At 50.0% G+C, this 27,527-nt stretch overlaps 1 protein-coding gene across 1 annotated transcript in view; it reads left to right on the forward strand.

Moving 5' to 3' along the window:
* LOC144108224 (uncharacterized) overlaps positions 1 to 20,959 on the forward strand; it is a 34,205-nt gene extending 13,246 nt beyond the window's left edge. Inside the window, exons 2-16 of the mRNA XM_077641503.1 lie at positions 3,166 to 3,339; positions 3,411 to 3,584; positions 3,669 to 3,842; positions 4,959 to 5,132; positions 5,217 to 5,390; positions 5,475 to 5,648; positions 5,733 to 5,906; positions 5,991 to 6,164; positions 6,249 to 6,422; positions 6,507 to 6,680; positions 6,765 to 6,941; positions 10,089 to 10,398; positions 12,320 to 12,505; positions 16,107 to 16,340; positions 19,136 to 20,959. Of these exons, the coding sequence (XP_077497629.1) occupies positions 3,166 to 3,339; positions 3,411 to 3,584; positions 3,669 to 3,842; positions 4,959 to 5,132; positions 5,217 to 5,390; positions 5,475 to 5,648; positions 5,733 to 5,906; positions 5,991 to 6,164; positions 6,249 to 6,422; positions 6,507 to 6,680; positions 6,765 to 6,941; positions 10,089 to 10,398; positions 12,320 to 12,505; positions 16,107 to 16,340; positions 19,136 to 19,496 (3,008 nt within the window). The 3' untranslated portion in view covers positions 19,497 to 20,959. The remainder of the gene's footprint in view (positions 1 to 3,165; positions 3,340 to 3,410; positions 3,585 to 3,668; positions 3,843 to 4,958; positions 5,133 to 5,216; positions 5,391 to 5,474; positions 5,649 to 5,732; positions 5,907 to 5,990; positions 6,165 to 6,248; positions 6,423 to 6,506; positions 6,681 to 6,764; positions 6,942 to 10,088; positions 10,399 to 12,319; positions 12,506 to 16,106; positions 16,341 to 19,135) is intronic.
* Positions 20,960 to 27,527: the final 6,568 nt, after the last annotated feature.

Genomic DNA, 27,527 nt, shown 5'->3' on the forward strand with positions numbered 1-27,527 from the left:
GAATTTTGATTGAGGCGAAATTCTTAGGCCCGTGTACTGTGAGACTTCAGTGCACGTTAATAAGCCCAAGTGGTCGAAATTATCCAGAGCCCTCCACTACGGCGTCTCTCATTGCCTAGGATACTTTTGGTACATAAAACCACGTTAAGAAGCAAACAAGCTTCTGATTCGGCTGCTGGCACAGCTAGATTACGGTGTCTTTTCCACTTCGGACCCTTGCACTGCTGAGTCCCGCGTTTCCATCTGCCTCCTTAAAGGGGTAACGACATGGTATACCAACAATTCGTGCTTTTACGTTGAAGCTACTAGCCCCGACGTTATTATACGTATTTAAATAGGAAGTAAAGCTTTACGCGCCCATTTTAGCTAGAAGTTGTAATTTGAAGTTATGGGCTCTAAGCCCCTCGCTCTGGCAACGGCGGCCATTTTCAAGCGGCCTGAGTGACGTCATAGACTGGCAGCGTCGTCTGCTACAAACCTGAGCCCGGTCGTGGCACATTGTGGTGAGGTCGCCGAGACCGGGCAGAAGCTGCACAGAAAAGGGAAGGACACAAGTCTTTGCTACCTTTGTCCCTCAACTTCTCCCCACCGCACCCAAAGCCTGAACAAAGAACAACTCCCCCACGCTCATTACCCGCAGTTCAGTTGTTCAGTCGCGAGCAAGCATGTGACTGGCGGTCTATGTCGTCACCAAGGTCTTCACGAAGCGCGATCGTACCAGTGTTGCCTGACTTCCCAGGGTTCAGGACAACTTTTAAAAATTCATTTATAAATTACTCGCTGCACTAAATGAGCTCACATTTTGTCCAGTTTTTCCGAGATAGAAAGCGATACAACATGCAGTAAACAGCTTCAGTCTGAAAAATGGTGTCATGGCCCCTTTAACTGCCGCAATTTAGCACGTAAGGCTGTCCTATAGGAGTCTTTTCTATTCGAGGATCCGTGAGCATTCACCGCAGGCACGAGGTCGAACACAACTGACTGCAGAGCAGGGGCACAAGGCGAAGAGCTGGGGCGCGACGCTGATAACGTCGTGAAACCAACCGAACCGGTTCGCTCTTCCCTCCAACCCTTCTTCCTCGCACTACTCCGGTGGAAGGGGTGTTGGGGTGGTTTACAGACAACACCCGACGGCGACTTTGACGAAAATGAGCAATAAACCTGTCGCATTAAAAAGACAGGGCACAAAATTGACTCCGAAAGAAACGTATAGAGGATCCACCAATATCCTTCGCCTAACGACCAGACTTTATACCACATTCGGTGACGAAGACGTACGTGCGCGACTGCACGTGACGACCATTGGTGTAACTCTCGGCAGTGGCCACTCCTCTCTTGACACAGCTGTTCGTGATATGATTAAAAGCCAGTGGGTGAATAGCAGTTATCACTTACCACATCCTCCCTCGGGACGCCGTAAAGTGTGAACCAATTACAAGGCATCAAGCCAGTTCCGGACCAGTTCTGAGCTGAGGACTGCTTTCGTTCTGATTATAAAATACAAGTACATAGGCAGCTACGACACACTGAACCCCAGATCGTCGAGGAAATAGAATGCCATGGTCCTACCGGCTAAGGGACTCTGTGGATGGTGAGAGAAAAAGGAACCATTTTTTGCGCTCTCTCGTGGAGTGGCTGGTTTTCGGATGTGTACCCTAACTAATTATAATAATAAGTGGTTGGGCAAAAAGGAAAGGAGCAGTAACTGTCTCACTCTATCGGAGCTCCTGTAAAGCAGTTATTGGTACTGGGATAGAGCATGCAAGGTGATCGGGTGGCAGTGAAACAGAGGGACCGAGCAGCCCTATAACTGCCTCCTGTAAAGAGCTCACGAGAACGGGGCTAGCCAAGGGAAGGGAATTGAAAAGGACAGAGAAGGAGAAGTGGATTGGGATTAAAGAAAGAGAAAAGTGTGTAGATGTAGAGAAATCGGGCGAGGGCATCGCAGGCCAAGGCCAAGCCGACGCAGTGACGCTTAGCCGCGGCATAGGCGGATGAAGGAGCATACAGGAACATGTGGGTTGGGGCAGGAGCACAGGGCATCCAGGGCGCCAGCACGATGGACAAGCGTATACACATTGTCGCTGCAGCCTCTCTCCACCTAGAAGCTAGAAACATCACTGCGGCTAACCCTGAATGCACACTCAACACAAGCACCCACGGCCGCTGTCGCCACGCCGACCGGCAGCAGCGCGCGGAACCACCGTCGAAGCGGTCCGAATTTGTTTTCAAGAAGTTCGTAATTCCACACGGCGGCAGTAAGGACCACCACCCATGATGAGAGGTTCCGACGAGAGACGGCCGGCACGAGCTACTGGGGGAATCTGTTGGGAACTCGATCAGCGGCAGAACCGCGGCTGTTTCCGAGACGCGGTAATGACGCTGATATTGGCCGTCTTCCTCAGCTTGCTACAGGCATACCGGACCCTGGAGCCATCACGCGCGCAACTGCCGTGATTGCTCTGACAGCTGTCGTGGCTCTGATGGCAGTGGTGTTGATTCATCATAACAACGGTCATCAGAGCCGACCGCAGCCGAAGCCCCATCCCCTATGCACAGATCCAGAGCGAGGAGCCGCGGAAAGTAGAACCGACGGAAGAGCTGTAGTAGAGGTCCAGGTGGTTCACCACGCGTGAAACAAGAGAAAAGAGCATGGTGAAAGGGGGGACAAAGAGGCGCTGTAGTGGAGGGTTTCGGATTAATTTTATCACCTGAAGTTCTTGATATTCACGGGCAATGCGCAGTGCGCGGGAGGCAATTTTCGTCTCGTCTACATATAAATACTTTCGGCGAGGCCGAAATTCGATCTCAAGAGCTGGTGCTTAGCAGCTTAACAATGTTACCACTGAGAGATCGCGGAATGCGCAGAATGTACGACAAAGGTAGGTCCGTGAGTCCATCTCATGATTTCTTAATGAAGCGGCAGCCTAAAACACTGACACAACTGCAGAAAGTACAGCAGCCGCCGCCAAATTCCAGCCCTCCCAACGATAACGGCAGCTCACTCTTCGCCCGGGAACGCTACAGTGGTGTCTAACACAAGAGAACTGACTGCAAGTGCAAACCCAAATGCGATTGCCGATATCGTTTATGATTACAGCCCTCCTCACGATCAGAGCTTATATAAAGATAAGGTAAAGATTACCGCGCTTCGATTCCTTCCAGGAGCAGCAGTCCCAACCCATGTCCCAACCGCCGGAAGTGCAGCATCCCTGGCTACCTCGGTGCCTCCTGCTCTCCCAACAGAAACGGCCGCTTCCTCTTCGACCTGGAACGCTGCAGTAGCCTCTAGCACAACAAGCTCACTGGCCACAAGCGGAAAACCAAATGCGACTGCCGGTAATGTTTATGATTAAAACCCTACTGGCGATCAGAGCTTATATAAAGATCCGCGCTTCGATTCCTTCCAGGAGCAGCAGTCCCAACCCATGTCACAACCGCCGGAAGTGCAGCATCCCTGGCTACCTCGGCGCCTCCTGCTCTCCCAACAGAAACGGCCGCTTCCTCTTCGACCTGGAACGCTGCAGTAGCTTCTAGCACAACAAGCTCACTGGCCACAAGCGGAAAACCAAATGCGACTGCCGGTAATGTTTATGATTAAAACCCTACTGGCGATCAGAGCTTATATAAAGATAAGGTAAAGATTACCGCGCTTCGATTCCTTCCAGGAGCAGCAGTCCCAACCCATGTCACAACCGCCGGAAGTGCAGCATCCCTGGCTACCTCGGCGCCTCCTGCTCTCCCAACAGAAACGGCCGCTTCCTCTTCGACCTGGAACGCTGCAGTAGCTTCTAGCACAACAAGCTCACTGGCCACAAGCGGAAAACCAAATGCGACTGCCGGTAATGTTGATGATTAAAACCCTACTGGCGATCAGAGCTTATTTAAAGATAAGGTAAAGATTACCGCGCTTCGATTCCTTCCAGGAGCAGCAGTCTCAACTCCTGCCACAACCGCCGGAAGTAGAGCATCCGTGGCTACCACAGTGCCTCCTGATCTCCCAAAAGAAACGGCCGCTCCCTCATCGCCCTGGAACGCTGCAGTAGCTTCTAGCACAAGAAGCTCACTGGCCACAAGCGGAAAACCAAATGCGGCTGCCGGTAATGTTTATGTTTACAACCCTACTGGCGATCAGAACTTATATAAAGATAAGGTAAAGATTACAGTGTTTCGATTCCTCCCTGGAGCAGCAGTCTCAACCCCAGCCACAACCGCCGGAAGTACAGCATCCGTGGGTACCTCGGCGCCACCTGCTGTCCCAACCGAAACGGGAGCTCCCTCATCGCCCTGGAATGCTGCAGTAGCTTCTAGCACAAGAAGCTCACTGACCACAAGCAGAAAACAAAATGCGACTGCCGGTAATGTTTATGATTGCAACACTACTTGCGATTAGAGCTTATATAAAGATAACGTAAAGATTACAGTGTTTCGATTCCTTCCTGGAGCAGCAGTCTCAACCCCTGCCACCACCGCCGGAAGTACAGCATCCGTGACTACCACGGTGCCTCCTGATCTCCCAGCAGAAACGGCCGCTCCCTCATCGCCCTGGAACGCTGCAGTAGCTTCTAGCACAAGAAGCTCACTGACCACAAGCGGAAAACCAAATACGACTGCCGGTAATGTTTATGATTACAACACTATTTGCGATCAGAGCTTATATAAAGATAAGGTAGAATTTACCGATCTTCGATTCCTTCCAGGAGCAGCAGTCTCAACGCCTGCGACAACCGCCGGAAGTACAGCATCCGTGGCTACCTTAGTGCCTCCTGATATCCCAACAGAAACGGCTGCTCCCTCATCGCCCTGGGACACTGCAGTAGCTTCTAGCACAAGAAGCTCACTGACCACAAGCGGAAAACCAAATGCGACTGCCGGTAATGGTGATGATTACAAACCTACTTGCGATCAGAGCTTATATAAAGATAAGGTAAAGATCACCGTGCTTCGATTCCTTCCAGGAGCAGCAGTCTCAACCCCTGCCACAACCGCCGGAAGTACAGCATCCGTCGCTACCTCAGTGCGTCCTGATCTCCCAACAGACACGGCTACTCCCTCATCGCCCTGGAACGCTGCAGTAGCTTCTAGCACAAGAAGCTCACTGACCACAAGCGGAAAACCAAATGCGACTGCCGGTAATGTTTATGATTACAACCCTACTTGCGATCATAGCTTATTTAAAGATAAGGTAAAGATTACCGTGCTTCGATTCCTTCCAGGAGCAGCAGTCTCAACCCATGCCACAACCGCCGGAAGTACAGCATCCGTGGCTACCTCAGTGCGTCCTGATCTCCCAACAGACACGGCCGCTCCCTCATCGCCCTGGAACGCTGCAGTAGCTTCTAGCACAAGAAGCTCACTGACCACAAGCGGAAAACCAAATGCGACTGCCGGTAATGTTTGTGATTACAACCCTACTTGCGATCATAGCTTATTTAAAGATACGGTAAAGATTACCGTGCTTCGATTCCTTCCAGGAGCAGCAGTCTCAACCCATGCCACAACCGCCGAAAGTACAGCATCCGTGGCTACCTCAGTGCCTCCTGATCTCCCAACAGACACGGCCACTCCCTCATCGCCCTGGAATGCTGCAGTAGCTTCTAGCACAAGAAGCTCACTGGCCACGAGCGGAAAACCAAATGCGACTGCCGGTAATGGTGATGATTACAAACCTACTTGCGATCAGAGCTTATATAAAGATAAGGTAAAGATCACCGTGCTTCGATTCCTTCCAGGAGCAGCAGTCTCAACCCCTGCCACAACCGCCGGAAGTACAGCATCCGTCGCTACCTCAGTGCGTCCTGATCTCCCAACAGACACGGCCGCTCCCTCATCGCCCTGGAACGCTGCAGTAGCTTCTAGCACAAGAAGCTCACTGGCCACAAGCGGAAAACCAAATGCGACTGCCGGTAATGGTGATGATTACAAACCTACTTGCGATCAGAGCTTATATAAAGATAAGGTAAAGATCACCGTGCTTCGATTCCTTCCAGGAGCAGCAGTCTCAACCCCTGCCACAACCGCCGGAAGTACAGCATCCGTCGCTACCTCAGTTCCTCCTGATCTCCCAACAGAAATGGTCACTCCCTCATCGCCCTGGAACGCTGCAGTAGCTTCCAGCACAAGAAGCTCACTGACCGCAAGCGGAAAACCAAATGCGACTGCCGGTAATGGTGATGATTACAAACCTACTTGCGATCAGAGCTTATATAAAGATAAGTTAAAGATCACCGTGCTTCGATTCCTTCCAGGAGCAGCAGTCTCAACCCCTGCCACAACCGCCGGAAGTACAGCATCCGTCGCTACCTCAGTGCCTCCTGATCTCCCAACAGACACGGCCACTCCCTCATCGCCCTGGAATGCTGCAGTAGCTTCTAGCACAAGAAGCTCACTGGCCACAAGCGGAAAACCAAATGCGACTGCCGGTAATGGTGATGATTACAAACCTACTTGCGATCAGAGCTTATATAAAGATAAGGTAAAGATCACCGTGCTTCGATTCCTTCCAGGAGCAGCAGTCTCAACCCCTGCCACAACCGCCGGAAGTACAGCATCCGTCGCTACCTCAGTGCGTCCTGATCTCCCAACAGACACGGCCACTCCCTCATCGCCCTGGAATGCTGCAGTAGCTTCTAGCACAAGAAGCTCACTGACCACAAGCGGAAAACCAAATGCGACTGCCGGTAATGTTTATAATTACAACCCTACTTGCGATCAGAGTTTGTTTAAAGATAAGGTAAAGATTACCGGGCTTCGATTCCTTCCAGGAGCAGCAGTCTCAACCCATGCCGCAACCGCCGGAAGTACAGCATCCGTGGCTACCTCGGCGACTCCTGCTCTCCCAACAGAAACGGGAGCTCCCTCTTCACCCGGGGACGCTGCAGTGACGTCTAGCAGGACTATGAGCTCTTCGACCATAAGCGGAACAACGTTTACGACACCGGGTACTATTGTTATGTGATACTTATAAGGAGTATGCAGGGCATAGAATGTGTTCTTCATGATTACTGGTTTTGTTGAGCGGGCAAACGGATATTACAACTCTCCACGCATTTACTCGGAAACTGCGCGCGACAGGATGCAGCCGAACTTCGCACGGTGGAATCCCGGCCGCTGTGCGCGCATTACGATGTGGACAGAAAGTGAAAACCCCCGTTTTGTTTGCGATGTCAGCGCACATGAAAACAAATTGGGAGATACACTTAAAACTCTTTACGTGTCAGAATGCGAAAACGATAAAATACTGAATCATGCTATACATTGTAGAATGGCTGCGAGACTACTATGCATGCTTTATACAAACTGCACATCATACTTTGTAAAATGCTGAGTCATGCTACGGCGCAGGAGTAAAGTGCTGAGTCAGGCGTAATGACTACTCTTCTTGCAAAGTGCTGAGCCTTGCTACGTTGCAGAATAATTATCAATCAGGAGTCATGAGTCCGACTTCACGCCATCACTATGCATATTTTTGTACAGGCATTAGACACCTTGAACTGCGTTACTGGTAGTGCTGAGCCATGATACATTGCAGAATGATTTAAGTCATGACTATGACTACTAGTATTGACTTTCATAGGTAACAGTATGTTACGTTTCATCATCCATGACTTTATATGTTTCCTTACATAGGTTGTGACATCGTACACCGGCGTACGGCGTCATCCGAACTTCGCGCTATATGCGCAGCGGACTGCTTTTCTGCTAATCGGACATAGGTTTAATGCTTTCGCATCAAAATTTTTTGCGGTCGAAAAATAATCTGGAGCTCTCCACGTCTTCTAGCATAGTCCGTGGGAAGCTTCACCACGTTGAACCAACTTATAGAAAATTACGGAGGGCAGTTAAGTACGCAGTTTGAATGCAAAAATGTTGCCTCACCGTGAGCTCTGTTACGAGGTTCATTAAAGATTCCTTCCTTTCGTTAGGACACACTAACGTTTTAGCATACAGTCCTAAGGAAACGCGCACACTAGGGTAACCTTTGTTCACCAAGAAGTAACGCGGTTTTGTAGACCAAGGGTTGCGTGCTCTCGTCGCAATCTGTGAACAGCCTTGGTTCAATTCTTTGGATCTTCGGAAGAAGTTTAATTTTTTTTTTGCTGTAGACGTCGCTGTCTTATAGTCGGCTGCAGACATCTTGCGAAAGCATGGTGAGGTCAGTGAGGCAGGCAGGTGGGCAGGCAGGCAAATAAACGAGCGGGCGGGCGGGCAGGCAGGCACATGCAGGCACAGGCAGGCACAGGCAGGCACAGGCAGGCAGCGATCAGGTTTTCGTCGAAGAGTAATTTTACTGCTAACGCAGTAGAGGCAAATTTCTTGAAGCGATGCTTTTGATTAGGCGCATTGTGGGCAAAAGAAAAAAAAAAGATATCCAGGCTTTTGGGCGTTCCTGGTCTCTAACTCCAAGGCCAATATGTAGTACAGCCATGGTCATAAGTCTTAAGGCTACGTTTGGTAAGGTTCCTGTGTTTTGCGTCGGTGTAGTCGTAGTAGTAGACGTAACCGGTAGGTTGGGCTGAGGGAAGATAGCAGGATTGGAGGGGCAGGCCCACACCATGTGGTAGATGTCCGAAGACTTCTCCGAACAGTGCCAACAGCTGCCCGAGAAAGAAGGGTCGAACTGTTTGAGGGCTAACTGCCGGGCGCAGCGAAGTATTAGTATACAGGCGGAGCAGAAGCCGCTCCTCCGCCTTCGAGAGACCTTCACCCCAGCCCAACCCGGGAGGAGTGGGAGGCGACACTGCTCGGCTGCTCTGACCTGCAGGCCCAACGGGCCTTGGTCGGGCGAGCCCGGGCGGCGGCCGACGCCACTAGGTACCTCCACCTATAGTACTTGTAAGAGCTGGTCCCCTATGAGTTAGCTCATGCATAACCCTCTGTAAGTGTATCTGCCCATAAATGTTTTCCACCACCACCGGTCGGTGGCTGCCATCAGACAGCCCGGGAGGGTGGTTGCCGTGGGAGCAGGAGGGCCTGATAAAATGAGGAATGCGTAACCAGAGGGTGATTGCCACCAGACCCTTCCGGAGGGTGGCTGTCGTGGAAGGAAGGAGGAGGAGGGCATGACAAGAGCGAAGAAAGAGAGTATGGCGAGAGCGGAGGAGTACAGCACTTTCTGTATGCCAGCGCTGCTGGCTCGCCGCCTAAGGAGAAGGGTGGGCTTGGACTGGTTGACTGCACAGCAGTGCTAATGAATGAAGGAGTATGTGTGCATGAAAACTAAAACAGCCTTATATAACTATATATATGCACGACGCTTTCAACTTGTTTACCTCTATATAACGCGAAATAATACTTTGACATCTGCCGCGAATTCTCACGTTAGGTAGTGATGCTATGAGTTATTTTCACTTTAAAAACAATCACTTCATAAGCACAAAATTGCAGTCGCCACTAAACATTCCTAGCAGGACCTTCACTAGGATTGTGAAGTTCAAGGTATCGAGGCGACACTTGTGCTTTGAGGGAGCCATAGTAGAGTCCTCATCATCATCAGCATGGCTACGCCCACTCAAGGTCAGAAGCCTCTCTTGTGTCTCTCCAATAGTAACCCTGTCCTTTGCAAGCTGCGCCCACCGTGTGCCCGCAAACTTCTTAATCTCATCCGCCCACCTAACTTTCTGCCCCCGCCTGCTACGCTTGCCTTCTCTTGGAATCCACTCCGTCAGATTTAAGGACCAGCGGTTATCTTGCCTTCGCATTACATGCCCGGGTCAAGCTCATTTCTTCCTCATTTCGACTACGATGTCATTAACCTGCGTTTGTTCCCTCACCTGCTCTGCCCGCTTCCGGTCTCTTAACGTTACACCTATACAACAGCGTAGTGGAGTATTCCAAATTGATTTAGCCTGTCTTGGGTTCTTCAACGTGCTCTGACATCGCACAGCATACGGGGTGCCTACTGCCTTTCACTTCATCGGAGCACAGCCCCCAACGCCGTGATCGAACCAGCTACCTTGGTATCGGCAACAGAACGCCAAAGCCATTGAGCTTGCGTAGCGGGTCCTTCGCAAGAAGCAGTGAGCTAGTCTGGTTATGCAAAGTGCAGCCGTTCAAGTCCACATATTTCCGCATTTTCTGCCTTGCAGCATTGGACCTGGATGCAGGCTGCGACGACAACGTGTGCAGGCCTCCCCACTGCGCATGCGCGGGCGACCTCCCGCCGGCTGGCCTGCTTAAGGACACGGCGCCTCAGTTCGTTATGCTGATGTTTGACGGCGTGGTCAACGTGGTCAACATGAAATTCTACCGGGAGTTGCTTGAAGGTGCCCGCAGGAAGAACAGGGCCAACGGCTGCGGCATCGCGGCCACCTTCTTCGTGTCCCACGAATACCTGGACTACGCGGCCGTCAACGAACTCCACTCGTGGGGCAACGAGATCGCCCTGCACTCCATCAGGTGGGCTGGTTAGAGTGGATACACACTGCGCAGCACTCTGTGCAGGTTGCGCATGTGACGTCATCTGTTCGGTGCGCCAATGCAGTTAGCCACTGTTGCGCATCAACATGGCAGTAGCACCCGCAGGTAATGGCTGTAAAGCTTGAAGAAGAAATTGTACTGACGCACTGCGGCGGCATTGTGGTATACCAGGAATGTTTGCACAGAAATGGATACAATATGAACGATTTAATCCTTCAGCAAGCATTTAAATCTAATTAATTAGAATAGTTTTCTGCTTTCAGACACCCAGATCATGAAAGCATTGCTGTCCGCAAGCTTTAATTTCCTGGTAGCGCTCTACATGGTATCGATTGAATGACGTGATCAGAAACCATCATTGTTGATAGATTGTGCGCTGTGACGCCGCGGTGGCTCAGTGGTTATGGCGCTCGGCTGCTGACCCGAAAGACGCGGGTTCGAAATTCGATGGAGGCGAAATTAGATATAGAGGCCCGTGTACTGTGCGATGTCGGTGCACGTTAAAGAACTCCAGGTGGTCGAAATTTCTGGAGTCCTTCACTATGGCGTCCCCCATAATATGAGTCGCTTTGAGACATTAAGCCCCCATAAACCAAACCATATTGTGTGCTGTATATTTCGTCCGGAGAGGAACAAAAGCAGGAGCTGACTACCGGGAGTCGCTACGTCAAAACGCAACTAAAGAGGTTTTGGAATTTGACGAGCTCAAAGGGATCGAATGTGATAAGGCACGCAGTCCTTTTGTGCTAGCATTCGAAATATAGTAGCGAAGAGCGTCGAGTAGGGAAGCAGGGCACGCATGATGACGTATACTCTTCTACGGCTGTCTATTTTGAGGAAGGAAGAGAACCAGCGACACGAAAGGTAAAGCCCGTGCAACGTTGTTCTGCGGCGCCCTACGACCCACGGTAGGATGTGCCTGCAGGCAGCGGAAGTCCGAAATCCAACCAGCGATGACGTCATCACTGATATTTTCCTGCACTTCTCCGAGGCTGCGAGGAGAAACGTGAACGTTTTCACATCATCAGTCCATGATTATTACGTTCACAATTCTAAATGCTAGTGCAAAAAAAAAAAAGGAGTTTGCATGCTTTACCTTCAGGTTTCTTATAATCGAAGCTCTGAATGCCGTCCAAGTCGAAAAAAGCTGTTCAGCTTCCTTTTAATTGCTGCCACCGCGGGTAGCAAAGAAGTGAAGCCAACGTATACACGAGAGTACGCCCGCCGCCTTCGCTCAACGCTCAGGACTATTTACTCTATCGCCTCGCTAGCATAGCCTCCAATTGCCCTCTCATCGTGGCTACAGCTATGAGTGCCCCAGTATACGCGGCAACTCGCCCAGTGCCCAATGGGCGGTGAGCATTTCGCTGATCTGTTGGAACTGGTGCTCGAGCAGGTACAGAAGCAGGCGTTCGCCTTTCACTCGGCTTAACAGGTACCACGACTGCGGCGCAGCTGAAAAACTAAATTCGGACTTTTAGAGGCAACCTCTAAAAAAGCGATGCCTAGCACTGTTGCCGCGCGGCAGTCTTGTGCCGCCCACCGAATTTGAGAGCGAATAATCTGTTAACGGACGAGGCATGATCATAGGATGCGGGGCGCCCTTCCATTCATATTAGAGTGATAGTTTCGGGATAGACTCTTGTAATCAACGACGTCGCCTTACGTGTAATTTGTCGTAAACGAAAACTCCCTTCTTTACTTCCTTTGCAATGCGTCTGATATCCAGTGGCCCTGGGCCATAAAGACAGTGGTACAAACACAACAGGGTCGAAGAGTCATCGCTTAATCCTGCCCCGTACTAACACCACGGTGCACGAAGCGATGATTGCGCTTTCGCGCCGACTGCAACATGCCCCTTATCACTGACACCTCATTTTCTCGTCTTGCCCCCGCCCAGCCACCAAACCAACTGGAACGACTGGCAGACATTCAACAGCACCCAGCGAGAACGAGAAGTGCTGGACCAGAAGCTCATGCTGGAAACCTTCGCCAACATTCCCGCCTCTGACGTCGTGGGCGTTCGGGGACCCTTCGAGAACGCCGATGGAAACCAGGGCTTCCGGATGCTGCAGCAGCACTTCCGGTTGGGATGATTCTTTAGTCTTTCACTACGACTCAAAAATTTATTTCTTTGTAATTTTTTACATATTATTGGTGCTGCGCGTTAGTTTCTTTCGGATGTAATAAAAAGCGGGCGAGGCACTTTAGCCTAAATATAAAATTTTTTCAAGTACAGAGTTGGTGTAAAGTTCTCAGCTTGAGTAGATGAAGCGCACAAAAACAGCACACAGGAAAAGAAAGACACGAGACAGGCGCTACTGTCTTGTGTCTTTCTTTTCCTGTGTGCTGTAATTTTGTGCGCTCCATCTACTCAAGCTATGAACCAACTTGCCCAAGAACGTGTTCTACTGTAAAGTTCTCAGGCCATATGGTCCGCGTTTGTGGCCTATAGTGAAACACTTGAGGCTCCTCCGAAAACCAAAATCTCTTAAAAGGTGAGCATAGGTCTTCTACCCAGTCAACAGAGATTTAGTTCTACAGGAGCGCTACATGTGACCCATTACACGGCTGGCCCAAAAGTAATCCATATCAGACTTTTGACCAAGCCTGTATGAGCCATGCTCTACTGACGACCCAAGCAAGCGAGTGCAAAAGGCTCGTAGCAATTAAAGTTAGCCAGCGGAAAGCAAGCTGCGGAATGACCAACGTGAATGGCATATGAGCCGCTGCCCGCTGCTGTGAGGGAACACCAACATAAATGATTTTCAATTAAGAAAGCATTGCACATTACCACCAAATGTACACAACTAATAAAAACCAGTAATAATTGTGGCATCCTGAATGGTGAAAGACCTCGAACATATAACCAACTAATTTTATCTCATTTGTTTCGTCCTGATCGACAAGCTTGGCGCTTCAGTTCCGCTTCCCAGTTCATATAGCTTACACTTGGTTCTACACCGCTACCGAGCCCCGCCTCCGCGCTCTATGTTAATTGACCTTGGCGTGGCTGTAGTGTTCAACCGGCGCTGAAACTGGACTCAGTGGATAAGTTTTCGAAATATCTCGTTCCCTTTCCTGGCGCTGCTGGGCTTGAAAGATATAAGGCTGCCATGCAAAATTTCCAAACCAGTAAACGTTAACGTTTGCAGAGAATTTCCTTGGAGCGCCGAGCTTCCAAAGCCTCGGCCCGCCTACATCTTCAAGGTGCTGGTTTAAAAAAGAAAAATTTTTGCTTCCCGTTTTTTCAGTTTCCGTTCACGATAGCTACGATGTGAGCTGTTCCAGTTTCGTTGAACTTTGTTTTTACTTATTATAACGATGTTGCGAAGTCGTACAGACAAGGAACCACGGATGGAATTGCCCGGCTGGGAACATCAGGCAGGGGCAGCCATAGAGCTTCCAGTTCTGGAGACCGCGAAAGGAGAATCCCAGTACACTGAGAATTTTCCCAATGACTCTAGCTAATACCAAATCCAGCTGCGCCTACCAGATGCACCTTCAAGCTTTCGGTGCTGTAGCAAAACTGATCCCCTTTTATTATGCAACCGAGTCGGCGCTCCGCTATAGCTTACTCCGAGGTTCGTTCTTAGGTAAGCGGTACTGTTGCGTCGTCGGCGCCTTTGAGTAAAATCCATGAGCGATACGTGATGAAACCAACTTTTCAAGTCGCCCATACGAAATTTGATTTTTCAGTCTGCAGCTTTGAATGCTTCACTTGCTTGGTGGCTCTGAGACAATAGGATCATCATAGTCATCATCATCAACATAATCATCATCAGCACCCTGACTACGCCCACAGCAGGGCAAATGCCTCTCCGATATGTTTCTCCAATTAACCCTGTCCTTTGCCAGCTGCGCCCACCCTATGCCCGCAAACTTCTCAGTCTTATCTGCCCACCTAACTTTCTGCGGCTACCTGCTGCGCTTGCCTTCTATAGCATACTATGGCGTACTGCTGCCTAATACGAGGTCGCAAGTTAGATTCTCAGCCGCGTTGCAACGAGGGCTATTTTTTATGCCAAATATTATCGTGAATGATTTCTGTGCAGGCAACTAAACATGAGCAGCGGTAGAAATTAAGGCATATGTCTCCAACTGTCCAAGCTCCCGCATCGCTCATCGTTTAACCTTGGGGTGCTAAAATGTACCGTTATCACCAGCACAGCAGTTGAGCCTATTGCAGGAGAAAGGTGGCTCCGGTTGGCGTCCATTATCACTGACCCCATTTAACGCTAGGATCTCCTGCCTCTCCCTCTCTATGTATTACACCTTACTTTGGCATCGCCTGCGGCCTATTCAATACATAGACAAAGAAACTTCTGTCCTAAGCAAGCCACATCATTCATGTCCTAGGCAGGGAATGTTCTCTTTTACTGCGATAACATTACAAGCAGCATCGTGGCAACAACATGACGTGGTTAGCAAAAAAAAAAGATTCGCCGATTGGTCGAGACAATGGTGACACTACCGGGTCACGTGACATGGCGGAGCACTGATTGGTCGACGGGATGTGTCACGTCATGGTGCCGCGTGATATGACCGAGTTGTTGGTTGGCAGGTGACATGGCCGAACGCTGATTGGTAGCCGGGGTTGTGTGAGGCTATCACACCACTTGACACATCCGAGTTTACAGATGCACAGGCAGTTGGCAGGTGCGCAAGGCACGTCACATGACCGAGCGCGGTAGCGGGCTCGAAGGCGTGCAGACGTGTCCGGATAGCTGCGTGTGTCGGGTTGGAATGACGTTGAATCAACGCCGCGTGTGCCTACAGGGAGGTATGGGGCTGAAAATGTAGTATCATGTGGCGAGCAACTATGACGGAGGGGCAGAAGCAAGCCGAGCGGACATCAGACTTTAACGTTATCGTATTCTCAACACGTAGTGTAATTAGGGATCCGATAAAGTATTTGTCTTGGTCTTTCTACTCATTTTCGTCGTGAACCAGACAGAGAAGCAGAACTTAGGCGTACATGAGTGGCAGCCCGGCAGCGTCCCAGCCGGTGACATGCGCCTCGGCTCACGCGGCGTGGCGGTCAAGCTGGGCCAACCGGTCCGGGATTATGTGACGCATTAACCGAATGATGGCGGATTGAGTGGTGCGCCTGTCCCGTTGTTTTCTTGTGGTGCCTTCCTTGTCCCTTTCGCGCCGTCTTCAGAATCAACCTCAGCTATCAACCAACTATTCCAAGCCAAAGGACTCCTTGATCACCAAGCAAACTTTCTTCTCGACGTGAAGCCCTGGCTGCGTGTACAGCCGCGGGCATTGAAACTACACGAGCGACGCATTTATCTTCGCATTTTCCCAAAGATTCGCGGTCCGAAAAAGCACCTACAGAGAATTTTTGTCGGCTTTCAATAAAAAAAATCTTTTGGGAGCGAAAAGTCATTGTATTGAAAATATTTCAAATTTTCTCGATGTACTCCTGCATTCTGGCTTTCATCGACGCCGTATGGAACACAAAGGACTAATGTCGAAATTCTATAAAATAACGCTGGCACAGATGCAGATTTTGCAGTCTGCCGCAGGGAAAAAGTGACCAAAGAAACGGATCTCTCGATCTTAGTAAGGATATCTTAAGTTACGTCATGGAACATCACTGAGCAGCAACCATATCCTCTACAGTGTTTAATTCAAGTAAACAAAAGATGGATGTCCTTTGTGCGGATGTTTCCCGGCAGGTACGACTGCTCGCTGGTACACCACCGGAGTAGCGACCAGCAGCCGACCTTTCCGTACACCATGGACTTCGGCTTGCAGCGTGGCTGCAACGTGGACCCCTGTCCACGGGACACCTACCCGGGATTCTGGCTGCTGCCCGTGAACGTGCTGTTCCGGAGCAACCTATCATGCGCAACGGTGGACGCATGCATGCCGCAACCGACCTCGGCGAAAGACACCTTCGAGTTCCTCAGGTCGGTTATGGTTCATGGGAGTTATACCATGGTGTGTGTCAGCACTGTCCTGCCACGCTAATAGCATTCCGTTTTTTCAGTTTACAAATGCTCTTATCCCGCTTCACTCGGACATGACACTCATGAGAGCCGATCTTCTCTCTCTTCTCTCCCGTGTTACAAGCCACTGAGGACAGAAATGACAAGACTCCTTCAATACCTATTCACATAGCCGGTGTGAAAACATGCTCTTTTAACTATGCCGCAAATCGTCGGGAAATATATATATATATATATATATATATATATATATATATATATATATATATATATATATATATATATATATATATATTATTAGCAGACAAGATAAGGGAAATGAGGGGCTCGTTTTGACAAATACGGGAAGAAAGCCAACAGTCATCGAAACCAAGGTGCATAGGGGATTTTTTTTAATTTATTGTGCGAATTAGTGGGAGAATAGTACTTCGATAAATGTTTTATTTAAAGAAAACTACTTACAAAGCAGCAGAAAAAACAACCATGCCGCCGGTGGGATCCGAACCCACGACCTCCGAATATCGCGTCCTTTGCTCTTACCAACTGAGCTACGGCGACGCCTGTCCAATCTGCTGCTCTCGTGGGTATTTATGCTTATTACGTGTAGGCGAACCTTGAGAGTGTTCACCAGCGCCACACTCGTTCATAGCGGCGAACATAGCACGTCCTGTATTACCGCGAGTGTGACGTGGAACGTCATCAAACTGCGAGGGCGGACAGTGTGCGAGAGCCCTCTTATGCTATTTATGGCATCAAGACTGCCAGAACCGAGACCCTCGCTAAGCTGTTAGCAGACAAGGTAAGGGAAACGAGGGGCTCGTTTTGACAAATACGGGAAGAAAGCCAACAGTCATCGAAACCAAGGTGCATAGGGGATTTTTTTTTAATTTATTGTGCGAATTAGTGGCAGAATAGTACTTCGATAAATGTTTTATTTAAAGAAAACTACTTACAAAGCAGCAGAAAAAACAACCATGCCGCCGGTGGGATCCGAACCCACGACCTCCGAATATCGCGTCCTTTGCTCTTACCAACTGAGCTACGGCGACGCCTGTCCAATCTGCTGCTCTCGTGGGTATTTATGCTTATTACGTGTAGGCGAACCTTGAGAGTGTTCACCAGCGCCACACTCGTTCATAGCGGCGAACATAGCACGTCCTGTATTACCGCGAGTGTGACGTGGAACGTCATCAAACTGCGAGGGCGGACAGTGTGCGAGAGCCCTCTTATGCTATTTATGGCATCAAGACTGCCAGAACCGAGACTCTCGCTAAGCTGTTAGCAGACAAGGTAAGGGAAACGAGGGGCTCATTTTGACAAATACGGGAAGAAAGCCAACAGTCATCGAAACCAAGGTGCATAGGGGATTTTTTTTAAATTTATTGTGCGAATTATTGGGAGAATAGTACTTCGATAAATGTTTGATTTAAAGAAAACTACTTACAAAGCAGCAGAAAAAACAACCATGCCGCCGGTGGGATCCGAACCCACGACCTCCGAATATCGCGTCCTTTGCTCTTACCAACTGAGCTACGGCGACGCCTGTCCAATCTGCTGCTCTCGTGGGTATTTATGCTTATTACGTGTAGGCGAACCTTGAGAGTGTTCACCAGCGCCACACTCGTTCATAGCGGCGAACATAGCACGTCCTGTATTACCGCGAGTGTGACGTGGAACGTCATCAAACTGCGAGGGCGGACAGTGTGCGAGAGCCCTCTTATGCTATTTATGGCATCAAGACTGCCAGAACCGAGACCCTCGCTAAGCTGTTAGCAGACAAGGTAAGGGAAACGAGGGGCTCGTTTTGACAAATACGGGAAGAAAGCCAACAGTCATCGAAACCAAGGTGCATAGGGGATTTGTTAAAAATTTATTGTGCGGATTAGTGGGAGAGTAATAATACTTCGATTAATCTCTGATTTAAAGAAAGCTACTTACAAAGCAGCAGAAAAAAACAAAAAATCTCTTATGCACCTTGCTTTCGGTGACTGTTGGACACACACACACACACGCACACACACGCACACGCACGCACACGCACACGCACGCACACGCACGCACGCACGCACGCACGCACGCGCGCACACGCGCACACGCACACACGCGCACACGCACACACGCACACGCGCGCGCACACACACACACGCGCACGCACATGCGCACACGCACACGCGCACACGCACACACGCGCACGCGCACACGCGCACACGCGCACACGCGCACGCGCACACGCACACGCGCGCACACGCGCACGCACGCACACACACACACACACACACACACACACACACACACACACACACACACACACACACACACACACACACACACACACACACACACACACGCACGCACGCACACGCAAAGCCGCCGCGACGGCTCAGTGGCTATGGCACTCGGCTGCTGACCCGAAAGACGCGGGATCGATCTCGGCCGCGGCGGTTGCCTTTCGCGAGGCCCGTGTACTGAGCGGAATCTTCCATGACAAATCGGCAATTATGCGAGTAAACACGGCACGTGTTCTTTCGGGACGTAAAAACCCAGGTACTGCCTACCCTATTTAGTCGCGCAGTACTGCTGCCCGTGCGCTTAGCATCGGGATACCGCAGGTGCCTATAACGACAGATGCTGCTGGTGTCCTTCACCAACCATCTAACGTTTCCGTCTTCGTTCAGTGTCCTGGAGCAACGCGCATGTTTTTCCAGATTTGTGCATCCATGTTATAGTTGTCATACTTCACCCGTTAACACACGCAGGTCGAACTTCGAGGAGTTCTACGCGTCCAACCGGGCTCCGTTCCCAGTATTACTGCGTGAGGCCTACCTGCAGCACCCCGGCCGAGAGCAGGGCTACCTGCAATTCGTCGACTGGCTGTTGCAAAAGGACGACGTTTACCTGGTGACGGCCTCCGAGGTGTTGCGCTTCATGCAGAACCCCGAACCGCTGGACGTGTACGATCAGCTCGTGTGCCCAGGACGCCGTCCCGCTGTGAACACCTGCCCCAAGCCGACTACCTGCCCCTATAAGCACACACAATTCGGGAGCGAGCGCTACATGCGCATTTGTTCCCTCTGTCCCAAGAACTACCCGTGGGTGGGCAACCCGTTGGGAAACTAATTAACGGGTCGCTCCATTTTGGAGTGGTCGTTGTACTTTAAAGGTACCAAAACCACACACACACGCACGAGTGAAGAGAACGGGACAGAGAGCTCGTGCAAGTGTGTGTGTGTGTGTGTGTGTGTGTGTGTGTGTGTGTGTGTGTGTGTGTGTGTGTGTGTGTGTGTGTGTGTGTGTGTGTGTGTGTGTGTGTGTGTGTGTGTGTGTGTGTGTGTGTGTGTGTGTGTGTGTGTGTGTGTGTGTGTGTGTGTGTGTGTGTGTGTGTGTGTGTGTGTGTGTGTGTGTGTGTGGTTTTGGCGCCTTTAAAGTACAGTGATCAATTACCAACTAGCCCAACAAGAAGTTCTCTTTTGGAGTGGTGTTCGATGACGTTTCTACCCAATAAGGGATTAGTTTGGTTTGTGGTTTATGGGGGTTTAACGTCCTAAAGCGATTCAGACCAAGGGGGACAACTTAGGGACAACTTAGGGAAGGGCTCTGGAAATTTCGACCACCTTGGGTTCTTTAACGCGCACCTACATCGCACAGTACACTGGCTCCTAGAATTTGGCCTTCATCGAAATTCAGCCGCCGCTGCTGGGATATAACTCGCGCCTTTCGGGTCAGCAGCCGAGCGCCATAACTACTAAGCCACCTTGGCAGCCTCATGACTGATTAGACCACGGTGAAAAATAAACGCTGGAAATAGTTTCGATGCAGGAGAAACGCAAAAGGCTGCCGTGGGCTGTGCACTGTCAGTGCACGTTAAAAATCCCCAGGGGGTCGGAATTATTCCGGAGCCGTCCATAACGGTACCTCTTCATTTTACAGCGAGAGCTGTTAGGCGCCTGTCCCTCGGTTTCGCGTCATCGTCCGCTCTCGTCGGCGGCGCCGGTCAACGTGGGTCGCATAAGCCTATGGGTGGCTCTGTTTGGAACAGCCGTCTGCAAGTGCATGGATGCATCACTTGACCACTACACCAGCTATCGCCGAATCTCGCGTTACAGTCGTAACCATTCTGTTTCTTTCACTCCCTCCTTTATCCTTTCTTTATTCGGCGCGGTGGAAGTGTACACCGAGATCAGAGACAGACACCGCGCCATTTCTTTTCCTCAAAAACAGATGTTCAATTTTTGAATTAGAAACTGAGTGATTTAAAGACGTCCTTTATTAAATACCCTAGACGTATGTGATCGAACAGCGCAGGACAGCGAGAAAGGACGGGGTCTGCTTTGTGCGATATTAAACACATCAGTCTATATGTGGTACGGTAATGTGTGCATGTATTTTCTCTTGTTCTTCTTTTTTAAGTGCATTGTACATGTTAAAATATGTAACCCTCTGTATTCAGCTTTTGTATAAAACGCTGCACTGCCAAAATAAGGGGCAAGAACCCGTTAAACTGCCCGCAGCAGCTTCCTTTTTGTTGTCCTAGCATTTATTTTATTGTATGCGGAAGGATGCTGAATAAAGATTGATTGATTGATTGATTGATTGATTGACTGATTGATTGATCGATTGATCTTGCAATTTTGAACCCTACATTACTAGAGTCCTCTGTGTGTGCGTTTGACGGCGCAGTTACCACGGCAGCCGAGGCGGAGGCTGGTTCGGTCGCCGCCGACTGGCGCGAAACATGTTGCTCCGGTGTTCTGCCACAGATACCCCGAGCTTTGCCCAGAGCTGAGTGACGGCCGTGGTGTTGTATGTGGCAGGCAAAGCGAGGCGCTGAACAGCTGAACGTGGCCGGGTGAAACGTTGTAGGTTGTGGGGGCTCTTTACTAGGCCCCTGAGCCTCCTTTGAGGTCTCGGCCGCAAACTCCTAGCTCCCGGTATCGCACACCACGCACGGCCGTTCACATGGCGGCGGAGCAGAAATGCGAAATAAGAGCACAACACAGAACAAGACGCTTTGCCCGGGGCCAAACGTTTATTGGGTTCTCCCAAAATCAGCGGCTGCTGGGTGCTTGATCTCCGACCCTTGCCGTCTGGCTTGGTCGTGCGACTGACGGGGCAAGATGGCAACAACAAAGAAGGAACAAGGGAGGTAATTACCCGACGTCCTCTCGCTGTCACGGCTCGCTGTCGCCTCTCTCGGCCACGACCGGTAACCGCCGATCTCGGCGCACTTGCCCGTTGTCACTTTCGGCCAATCAGCGACCGCTCCGGCGGCGCCTGTCGGTGCGCGATTTGAGAAAGAAGGCGACGCAGCGCTTGTAGCTGTCCTGGTTGCTCGCCTGTGAGGAAGGAGGAAAGCGTCCGCTTTCCTGCGTCTCCACTGCGCGCCTCGCCAGCCAGGGAAGGATACGGCGCTCCGAAACTCCCACACAATAAAACGAATCGTGCGAAAATAAAAACCGAGTGTGGGAACAGAGCGTCCTCTAGCGCGCATAATATAGCTTTAGACGGACGACATGGATAACTTCTGGTCGCACGCAGCGTCGCTGGGATGCAGTCATTGCGTCAGGGATGACTTCATAATCCACTTCACCTAGCCGACGAAGAACCTTGTACGGGTCGAAATAGCGGCGCAGAAGCTTTTCACTCAATCAACGGCGGCGAATGGGCGTCCAAACCCAGACTTGGTCACCTGGCTTGTACTCCGCGTTGCGTCTTCGTAGGTTTTGACGTCTGGCATCTGGTCTTTGATCCGTAATCGCTTACTTCTTCCTACAGGACACTCAGCGCAACGTGATTTTTGAGAGTTCTCATCGAAGCGATGGCCTCATTCGTCGAAAGCGTGGTCAGCTTGGATCGCAGGTTGATGATCACCTGATGCTCGGTAAAGAAATCCATGCCCCAGATCACTTCGCGGGAACATTGCCGTAGCACAACGAAGGCACGTGGCAGGATAGGTATGTCCCTTGACAGTCACTCGCGCTGTGCATCGTCCTGATGGCGTAATGAGGTGGCCCCTGCAGTGCGATTTTGCGGGCCCTCCCAAGCGGTCGTGACTTTTCCGCAGCTGCGCAGCGAATGTTCTGTTCATCACCGAGTAATCGGCTCCTGTGTCGACTACATAGTGGTAACTTTCCGGCCGGCGATAGCTTCTTTTAAGTCGGACGTCCTGACTCTTGAGTTGCACGTCGTCCTGGGCGTCAGGTCACGGCTTCGTCGGGTATGGGAATCGTGGGTAGAACGTGTAGTCGAAGCTGTTCTCGGTAGCGGCATCGTTTTGAAGGCGGTTCGCGTCGTGGTTGAGGTTTTTGTCATTGTATGCGGCGTCGGCGTGTCGTGTGCGGCGTCTTCGCGCGGCATGGTCGTTGGAGGATCTTCAGTGTTTCGCTCGGGAGCAACCTCACCTCCAGAGGTTGCTGTCTTTAGTTTCCTCAACGGGGGCTGGGAGACCTTCCTCGTACCGCGGCTGCGTAGCTGCGACGTGGCGACGCAAAGCGGGAGATTGACGGCGATGGTGAGCGCGAAAGGCGGTTCGGCGTGAACTCCTCTTGAAACACGTACTCGTCGATTTCCTGCGGACGTTGGCCGAAGTGTGGTCGTGGGGCGTCAACGGCAAATCCTCGAAGATCGATACGTCGGTACGGGCAGTGACGAAGAATATGGCCGGCCGCGCCGCAACGGAAGCACAACAGCCGATTGTCGGAAGCCCTCTAGGCGTCGCATTTCCTGGCGCTTGAGCGTCGCTCGTAGGCTGGGCGGGCGAAAGCAGGGAGGCTGCGTTCGGGAACAAGTTGTTCATGTCAGGGAGGACGTAGTGGTGGTCGTTGGGGCTGAGGAGGGCGTACTGCAGTGACGTAGGTCATGGCTTGGGGTTCTTTGGCCATCGGGGTGCCAAGTGCCTGTTGCACTTCTTCCCGTACCACATCCATGAGAGTCGCTGCTTGTGGCTATGCGGAGGATGGCAGTAATCGGCTTAGCTCCTCTCGGACGATTTCGCGGATAACTTCCCGCAAGCTGTCGCTGGGGGTGGCCGTCGTGTCCGATCAGATTGCACAGACAGAGGAAGGGCGATTGTACTGCCGAGCTCGGATGTCGAGGGTCTTCTCAATCGTGAAGGCTTCTTGCATGAATTCCTCGACTGTTTTTGGCGGCTGGCGGACGAAGATGGTAGAGAGTTGTTTTTTTACGCCGCACATTAAAAACTGAGCTTTATTTTTCTCGGTCATCTTGGAGTCAGCGCGGCGAATGAGGGGCGTCATCTCCTCGACATAACCACGGACGGGCTCATTCAGAGCTGGATCCTGGACTCGAGGAGTCGTTCGGTTCTTTCTTTCAACACGACCCTGGTGAATATCTTCGAAACTTCCTTCTTGAATGGCTCCCATGTCATTAGGGACGACCCGTGGTTTTCGTACCAAGTGCGCGCGGAGCCATCCCAAGAAAATAATACGTGTCCTATTTTTGCCGCATCATCCCACTTGTTGAATGACGCCATGCGCTCCAATTGGTCCAACCATTCTTCAGAGTCTTCGCCAAGGGATCCATTGAAAGTTGGCGGCACCCGCCGCTGTTTCAGTATGATCGGTGTCGATGTATTTGGCTTGGTTGTGGCGCACGTAGCAGCGTCTTTTCATTGTCGGGTGCGGTCCAGCAGGGTCCCGAACTCAGGCTTCTCTCCCTGAAGACGTCTGCTGGCTCGTCCTCCGGTGCGATTCGCAGACGGCTGGTGTCGCGACTTGAAGGGGGCGTCCGGAACATGGATGGTTACCGCGCACCTCCACCAGATGTCACAAAGGGGTGACTGCAATCCGGGGAGCAAAACGACAGCTAAAATGGCATCTAAACAAAACTATTTGGGCTGACTTGCGCCCACAATGGACTGAATCACTCGGCTGCGGCGTAGCAACAAGCTTGCTCGGTGGTAATCGGACAGAATGCCCGCCACTGTCGGCCGTGCTCAATTTAAGAGCTGATAGCGAACTTTCGTGATAAAGCGTGCAAAGTTACTCGAACATTCTTGAACAACTTGGGATCAGCTCTGACTGGATGCGATCAATCGAGATAAATTTGGTGGCGTCTTGCATTGCGAACAAAGTGATAAAGCGGCATGCCGGCAGCTTTGAAGAATGAACAAACACTGCAAAGTTTCAGTAAGGCATGTTGCTGGGCAAGTTGGTTAAGCATCTTTGAAACTAGGAAAGAATCCACCTTGGCGCAAGTAAAACCACACACACAAAGGAAAGACAAGGAGACAACGGACAGGCGCCTGTCCGTTGTCTCCTTGTCTTTCCTTTGTGTGTGTGGTTTTACTTGCGCCAGGTTGGATTCTTTCCAAGTTTCAAAGATACTGCAAAGTTTCGCGGCAATATTTTCATTTTTGAAGTCTGCCTCACCTGGCAACTATCAAAACACCCGGAAGCAGTATACGCGAACATCAGGGTTTATGCTGAGACAGACAGGTTCGCTATTGCTGCGGTCGACAGCGAGAATAAGCCAATCATTAGGGTTTCAATCTATGCCAAATATCCTGCGGAAGCGGAACCACTGGCCATAGCCATCACCATCAGGGTTCAAGACCGACCGGGCAGGCAATCACATCTAGTGACGGACTACCAACAGGTCTGCAGAAACTACCTTGCTGTAAAACCTCATGGAAGGGCGAGCACACTATTAAGCACACTCTCACACTCACACAGAATAGCATGGGCAGCTGGTCACGAACGCCTAGACGAAAACGAGGTAGGGAATGATCTAGCCCGAACTCTCACAAACCGGGCGGATCCCCACCCCTATGCCATCCCTCCTAGGACCGTATGGCGACAGGCTAGAACCCCTTAGGCTAGAAAGACGACATTTCTCACCGCCACACATACAAATGTCCTCCTCAGATGCCACTGACTGGAGGAGAATACAAACGAACACATATCGAAGTCTTCACATTTTACACAAGGTCAGACCCACACAATACCCAAGTTACTGTCCTTGGTGCATAGCAAGCCCCATGCTCTACCATACATCCTGGAAATGCCAGGACAAACCGGAGAAAAAATTAATAGTGCCACACCCGACATACAAGCAGTGGGAGGAGGCCCTTACCAGCGACAACCTGTACCAGCAAGCCTGGCCCCCGATTACCCGGCTCCTGCGAATTAGACAGGCTTTTCTGCCGTGCAGCCCTAAGTCAAAGTTGTTGTTGTTGTTGTTAGCCTATCAAAAGATGGCACATACCCACACCGGGGGATCGGCCAAGAATAGTTCCCGTAATAGTCTTGTTCATGACGTCTGCGTGCCTGGACATGTCCACAAAAGGTGGCGAGGATCCACCTGACGGGCTGGCGACGAAAATTCGGGGCATGTGCTCCCAACTGCGTCTTCCAAAGAGCCACATCGTCATGTCACCAACCAGGTCAAGGCCGCCCCAGCCCTTATCCTCCGAAGGGACATTGAATTTGGGCTGAGTTGCATCAACGAGCAAGGTTAGAAGGTAATCAGTGATGAAGTGCAATAGCCTACAAACATTCACACAAAGTACATTGCCTTAAGAATCATAGCAGTCAGGTACAAGGAGGTTTTACACTTGTAGTCGTTCTCTCAAATTTTCGTTCTCAAATTTTTTTTTTATTTATTGATCTTTGTTGCTTTACAATTGTACGCAAACACTGCTCGGACCCATAGCCAACGGCTAGTAACGGGTCCAATAGAGAAAATGTATACAAGCATGCAGGCAACAATATACCAAAATAAAGTAAGCAAGTTAGTAAAAAAAAAGGCTATACATCACTATCAACACTTGTAAGAGTATCAACAAAAGAAACACATATATCACAGATTATATAAACTAAAAACTTACAGATCAAACAAAACGCATAGAACTTACACAAAAATTAAGGCATCACAAAAAGCTAGAGGAAAATAGTTGTTAACTATTTACAAAACATCACAAGGGTACAACACACGAGAGGAGGATAAATGATTTCAGTGCACACATTTTAATCACAAAACACTTTTAGAATAGACGCAAATTTATAAATCTATAGATAAATCAAGGTATCAGGTTTCTGCTACATGCAAATAATATCAGACGACTAGAAAAAAAAAGAATGAAAGTATGAATTCAAAGTGTGTCATTCTTTATAAGGTAATAATTTTTTATTCCAATGGAAAAGTTGTAGGCAGTCTTTAGGTCATGTGGTAGATTATTCCAAATTTTTGCGCCCGTGAACTCTAGGAGACGCTCTCCATATACATTTCTTTTCACTGGCAAATTAAAATTGCCGTACGTGCGGCTCCGTGTTGAAAGTGGCGGGATGTTAAAGATTGATATATCAAACGGAAGGTGGTTTGTTACTATTTTATAAACACATTCAGCAGTTCTTTTCTCACGAAGTAAATTGAGTGGTAAGACGCGTAGTTTAGTAAATAGTGCCTTACTGTGTGCAGTGTAACTAGAAAATGAAATTATTCTAAGTGCTCTCTTTTGTAACTTTTTAATAGGCTCTAGGTATGTACTATACGTCCAGCCCCACGACTCGATGCAATATGAAAGGTGAGTATGTATTAATGTGAGGTATAGGACGCGCAGGATATTGGTATCAAAGTATTCGCGCGTCTGGAGAAGAGCATAACAACCGGATGCCATCTTAGTGCAAGTCGCCTCAATATGATGTTGCCAGTGTAAATGTTTATCCAGTGTGACTCCAAGGTAAGTAAAAGTATTTGTTGACTCAAGCTGGGTCTGGTTAATAGTTAATGTAATATCACTTGAAAGAATTGATTTTTTCTTTGAGTGGAACAGTATGTATTTAGTTTTCTTAGCATTGATTGTTAATTTGTTTGTGAGAAACCAGTCGGAGATTTTTTCCAGTTCTGTATTTGCTATGTTTTCAAGTTCGACCGTATGATGAGCAGTAACAACAATGGCAGTGTCATCAGCATACATGATGGCTTTGGATGAAGTTAATACTTTGGGCAGATCATTTACGTACAGTAAAAAGAGCAGCGGACCAAGAGTAGACCCCTGTGGTACCCCTGTGAGTAGGCGCTGAATGGATGACGATAAAGATTTCATTGAAACAATTTGTTGGCGGTTTGTGAGGTAGCTAGAGAAAACGTCAAGCACCTTATCGCGAAGTCCATATATTTTTAGTTTATTTA

Source organism: Amblyomma americanum, chromosome 10, assembly GCF_052857255.1.
Source record: "Amblyomma americanum isolate KBUSLIRL-KWMA chromosome 10, ASM5285725v1, whole genome shotgun sequence".
Classification (NCBI taxonomy): Eukaryota; Metazoa; Arthropoda; class Arachnida; order Ixodida; family Ixodidae; genus Amblyomma; species Amblyomma americanum.